The sequence below is a fragment of the Solanum stenotomum genome, chromosome 12 (genome assembly GCF_019186545.1).
Source record: "Solanum stenotomum isolate F172 chromosome 12, ASM1918654v1, whole genome shotgun sequence".
In the NCBI taxonomy this organism is placed as follows: Eukaryota; Viridiplantae; Streptophyta; class Magnoliopsida; order Solanales; family Solanaceae; genus Solanum; species Solanum stenotomum.
In genome coordinates this window covers 46,742,646-46,748,151 of record NC_064293.1, presented here as the reverse complement: position 1 = coordinate 46,748,151, position 5,506 = coordinate 46,742,646, and the positions used below count along the sequence as shown (strand labels likewise).

General features: G+C 33.1%; 1 protein-coding gene across 1 annotated transcript; it reads right to left on the bottom strand.

The window, feature by feature from the left end:
• Positions 1 to 1,272: 1,272 nt before the first annotated feature.
• Positions 1,273 to 4,573, bottom strand: LOC125848605 (protein NSP-INTERACTING KINASE 1-like). The gene is made up of 11 exons (XM_049528494.1): positions 4,244 to 4,573; positions 4,017 to 4,149; positions 3,850 to 3,921; positions 3,618 to 3,761; positions 3,435 to 3,506; positions 3,289 to 3,348; positions 3,108 to 3,205; positions 2,847 to 2,993; positions 2,415 to 2,756; positions 1,947 to 2,326; positions 1,273 to 1,773 (listed from the first exon to the last, which is right to left on the bottom strand). The coding sequence occupies exons 1-11, from the start codon at positions 4,350 to 4,352 to the stop codon at positions 1,450 to 1,452; spliced, it is 1,881 nt and encodes a 626-aa protein (XP_049384451.1). The 5' UTR covers positions 4,353 to 4,573; the 3' UTR covers positions 1,273 to 1,449.
• Between the last annotated feature and the right edge of the window lie 933 nt (positions 4,574 to 5,506).

Sequence of the window (5,506 nt, the reverse complement as noted above, 5' to 3'; positions counted from 1 at the left end):
ATATAGCAAACATAAAAATCATATTTGTATATTATAGCTATAGTTTGCATAATTGCGCTCCATAACATATTATATGTTTGCTATGGAGCTTTTGATTTGTATAATTCGCTACAAGCATTCAATTTTATACAAATTGTTATATTTTGTATAAATTCATTTATACATTGTAGTTTGTATAATAAGATCTGTATTTGTATAATTATAAGTGTATAGGACGAAAATATATGAATTTGTATTTGTATATACACTTTTCTCTCGCTTTATGCAAACAAAAACGCATTTTATACACTTTATATCGAAATGTATAAAATGACTAATTGTATACCGAAAATGGCTAATTGTATACCGAATCAGATGGCAAAAAATGGGATGTTTGCTGCGAATTACAATTAAAATAAACTATGGTTATAGCATATAATTTGAATTAATAGTTTGCTAGTTCATACATTTTTCCTTAAACAAATTGAATCCTAAAGAAACCTCATAGTCATGGTGATTATGTGATTTTGACCGCAATATGTATCTTCTAATTTTAAACACCCATAGGCCATATGGAGTTAGTCTTTTATGGAATACATCTAAATTAAATATAATGACGTTGTTTCCTCTAATATTTTTAATTGTTATGATAAAATATTATTTTATATATTGAAAAACATATAATATAACACAAGATTAAAAATTGGTTGCGAAAAAAGCCATAATACTGAAAATGTAATATACTCCTAACTTAAGATCAAAAAATGATTCTGAAAAGGCGTTGGTTGTTACAGTGAAATGTTATTGTAGACAATAGTTGTTATAGAGAGGTCTCATTGTTATAGTAGACGATAATTGTTTAGTTTTATGTATTTCATTTGATTTTTACACTCGTCTTGATAACACATTTTTGCGATTGGCTAATAAATCAATAAGAAATTTCTATGGTGGACCACTGTGTTTTCTTGGATTCCTTGCTATTATGAATATTTACATCTATTATGTCTTTAGTGTGGCTTCGTGCGTTGCACTAAAATATAAACTATAGTTCTACCTTAGGTAGCTAGCAACTTTTTCTTAAAGAATAAGCTTCAAAAATCATTAGCTTCTCCACCAGCAATTCCATTATCATCTTCAATAGCTGTTGCTAATCATTATTATGGCATGCTAATTAGTACTAATTACTAAGCCAAATGACGTAAAAAGCACACTATAATGCTTAAAAGTTCATTTCAGATTTTTCAAATTACAACATTGTCTAAACTACAAATACAGGTGAAAAAAATGGAACTCTCGATTGAAATTAGATGAACATATACAATAAAGAAACGAAAAAATAACAGAACATATCAAAGTTCTTTGAATCTTTGATGGTTCATTACTATACATTGCCACATATAGTTTAATAAATTACCTCTCTACGTGTGAAATTTTACGTTTTGTAGTTATAAATATGTGTAATTAACTTGCTCACCTAGGACCAGACAGCTCCATGGCTTGTACAAGTAACAAAGAATCATCGGTGAGATCTGAAAATCTCTCGGATGAGGATAGCTCTTTAGTTTTGTACTTGTTACTACCATCAAATTTTTGGGATGCTTCCCACCTCTCTGCAAGTCCATCACCTTCAAGCATTCGAACGATTTCAGACATTTTTGGTCTGTGTCCTGGAAGATATTGTGTGCAAAGCAGAGCAACTTGAACCATTTCCTCTAGCTCGATTCGATCATAGTTGGTTCTCAAATCTTTATCAACAAGGACATCAAGTTTCTTCTCTTGATGAATTTTCCTAACCTGATATAATGTAAACCAAATGTTACACTTTACAGGATATATACAATGTCGCAAAAACATTTCTCTGACTATAAGAGCATGTCGTTAAGGGTAAAATGAGAAGTCTAAAGTTAAATAGTTTTCAAATATAGAAAGTGTTAAACTTATTTGAGGCTTGTCAAATTGATACTTACCCAATCAAGCATTACTCCCTTTTGGTTAGCTGCTTTTCCAAATTCTATAGCTCTCATTCCTGTGATCAGCTCAAGTAGAAGGATCCCAAATCCAAACACATCTGTTTTCTCAGATGATTGTCCTGTTGACAGGTATTCAGGGGCTATATGCCCTACTGTACCGCGCACAGCAGTTGTGACATGTGAATCCTGGTGATCCAAAAGCTTTGCCAGCCCAAAATCTCCCACAACCGCCTCACAAAAGTCATCGAGCAATATATTTGCTGCTTTAACATCTCTATGAATTATCTTTGGATCACATTGTTCGTGAAGATATAACAGTCCTCGAGCAGCTCCTATAGCAATTCGCTTCCTTGTTCCCCAATCCAACACAGGTTTTACTATAGAAAGTAACATGGACTATATTTCAGCAAAAGACAAATAAGATATCTGAAATGCCACTTTGCTAATTTCATATGTTTTTTTTACCTCTTAGACGCAAAGCTACACTACCATTGGACATAAAAGGGTAAACCAAAAGCTTCTCCGACTGTGTCATACAAAATCCATAGAGCCTGAGGAGGTTACGATGCACTGCTAAGCTTATCATTTCGACTTCTGTTTGGAATTGTTTCTCACCACCAATTGCATTGCCATCATTTAGCCTCTTTACAGCCACAGGAGTACCGTCTGGGAGATGGCCTTTATAAACATTACCAAAACCACCTTTTCCTAAAATGTTTTTGTTGCTGAAGTTGTTGGTTGCAATTTGGAGATCCTTGAATTGAAATCTTCTTAAATTTCCAAGGGAAACTTCTTCATGATGCCGATCTAACAATAGCAAATTATACAAATGAGTATGAAGCAATGATCATAACTTTCATGAGAACATTGAGCTTGAGTTTAGAACAGATGACCAACCTTTAACATCAAAAAAGGCTTGGTGATTGTGTCTATGCCTTGACCATAGAAAGAGTCCAATTCCAAGAACGAGCAAAAAAATGCAACCAAGAGTCGAGCCAAATACAAGCGCGATTTTATGACCTTTTTGCTTCCCAGAAGGCGAAGCTGGATAACAAACACGGAGCAATTAAGTGAGGTGAAACAGAAGAAATGCAAAATCAGAAATTACAGGTAAGAAAATATGGTTAGATTTGGAAAATGACATTCTATAATGCATACATTCTGAACCATTCAATGTCATTGACATTGGCAGCAATTGCATTCCATAGCAGTCTGGCTCAGACCCCGTCTCGCAGATCAATGGATTTCCAACAATGCTACAGTCACAGAACAACATAAATTATTCTTAACATTCCAGCTTTCTATTAACAAGACATGAATAAACTGTTAATTAGCTTACTTGAATTTCTTAGCAGGGAACCTAGGTACCGGTCCACTCAAGTTATTGAAGGATAAGTCCCTGAATCAAAAGGTTAAATACCAAAATCAATCTCAAGTTTTGAAAAGGATAAAAGGAAAAAGATAAGTAAAGCAATAAGGATTTACACTAGAGTAAGCTGTGACATGTTGGCTAATGAGACTGGAATTTCTCCTGATAGACTGTTATTGTTGAGCCTCCTGAACAAATTAATATAAGGAAACTGATATTGAAACTGTTGGAAGATAGAAAAAATGAAGCATAAAAATTGAAGTTTAGTATGAGAATTGGCTCTCTGTTAAGATTCTTACATGTACTTGAGGTCACTCAAGTGTCCCAAAGAAACAGGAATATCACCAGTGAAGAAGTTATCAGAAAGATCAAGAGTCTGAAGTTTTGAGAGCCTTCCAATTTCTTTTGGGATTGGTCCTGTTATATTGTTATTCTGCAGCAATCTGTTTCAAAAGAAGAAGAAAAATGGTTATTCAAGAAAGTAACAGAAACAATCAAGAAAGGTTGAAATCACTGATTTTAGTAACTCACATAATCTGAAGATTTGTCAAATTGCCAATGCTAGGAGAAAAAGTACCAGACAGATTCTGGCTTGGTGCCCCTCTGCATAATACAGAAAGGTAAAAAAAATAATTCAACTTTTGAATTGCAAAGACACAAACAAAGAAAAAGATTTCATCTTTGCAAGAAATACTTACAAGCCAATAACCAAACTCTCAGAAGAACAAGTAACCATAGCCCAACTACATGGATCAACAGAAGTACTATCCCAATTATCAAGAACCCCATGAGGATCCTTCAAAGCAACTTTTATGGCCATTAAAGCTTGCACTGAGGGAAAAAAAAAAAAGAGGAACATCCCAGATGAAAATTTAGTATTTTCAATATACATTATGCAGAATTTTATCAAAATAACACTAATTACCTTCAAAGTTGACACCTTTAGGAGAAAGCAATCCTGCTGCAGAACTCCAAAGAGCCAAGAATGTAGCCACATACAAGAATGCAACCTTTATCTCTCTTTTCTTTTCCATTAAATTTCAAGAAAGAAACAGAAACTCAAATGAATACCAGAGAGACAAATCCCTCTATTGGATTTTCTTTCTTCTAATAGTCTTTTAGATTGAGAACAATACTATAGCTTTTGTATGCCAGAAAATCATTTTATTACTGTCTTGTCAGTCTCCATGGAAAGAAAAAAAAAGCAGTCTTTGTAAAAAGGAGAACTTAGCATGCCTGTCACTGGGGACACAGACCCTTTGTGAGGAAAAGAATATATTAAAAAAAACTTAAACATTAATAAAACAGATTAGAGGGAATTGTTCAAATTGTAACCATTTTTGTAAGGTTGTGAGTTCGAGTCATCAAGGAAACAAAGATAGTAGCTCGTCAAGGAGGGGTTAACTAAACCACGTTAATAAAAAGAATATACTATTAAGTTTTACCATTAGTTTAAATGGAAATCTAATTGCTACTATCTTAATCAAGAACTTTGTCTTGAAGTATAGACATAGAAATGACAAGTTTTCTAATGGACCGTTCTTTTAAGCTTAAATCAAAATCACTCTTTGAAGACAAATAAGCAAAAGCATTAGTCTAATGTGCAGCTATAATAAGACCAAAAATTCCTCATGGGTGAGTCAGTCACTAGCTAACTTATGGCTTAGAAATAAGTTATTTTTTGTCATTATCATATGAGCTTTATTATGTGCAATAGTAGTAATATTTTATTTTAAAAAAAAATTGGGAACAAACATTTGGGATGTGTAAGAGTGCAAGTAATGGCTATGGGAGTTGGATTTGCAAGGGAATCCAACATTCCCTGAGTTTGGCCATTCAACAAAATCCCAAAAACTTATCTGTTTTTTATAATTCTATGTTTTAAAAAGAGGCTAAGAATGTGGGAATCTCAAGAAAATTAGGCTAGAGATTGATAATGGGTTTGGTGAACTGACCAGTCACATAGGCTAGGGACCCAAGACCACGCCCATGATGAGGGGTATCTTTGTTGGCTATAACAATTATTTTTATTATTTTTACCAGATAAATATATTTTGCGTTATTACAAATGTAATTTAACATGTTATAACACGTTATCTATTTTAAATAAGAAAGAATATGTCGAGATTTTTAAAATTTATAGGTAAATTAGTGTGATGTGTTTCAATTGAGCACATGAAGTACACAT

What these genes read in the sequence shown, in the direction of transcription:
- LOC125848605 (XM_049528494.1), bottom strand. Translation starts at nt 4,352, where the DNA reads ATGGAAAAGAAAAGAGAGATAAAGGTTGCATTCTTGTATGTGGCTACA. An exon ending in TTCCCTGCTAAGAAATTCAA is followed by an intron (nt 3,206 to 3,288) that starts GTAAGCTAATTA and finishes CTGTGACTGTAG; the next exon opens with CATTGTTGGAAATCCATTGA. An exon ending in AGGGAGTAATGCTTGATTGG is followed by an intron (nt 1,774 to 1,946) that starts GTAAGTATCAAT and finishes ACATTATATCAG; the next exon opens with GTTAGGAAAATTCATCAAGA.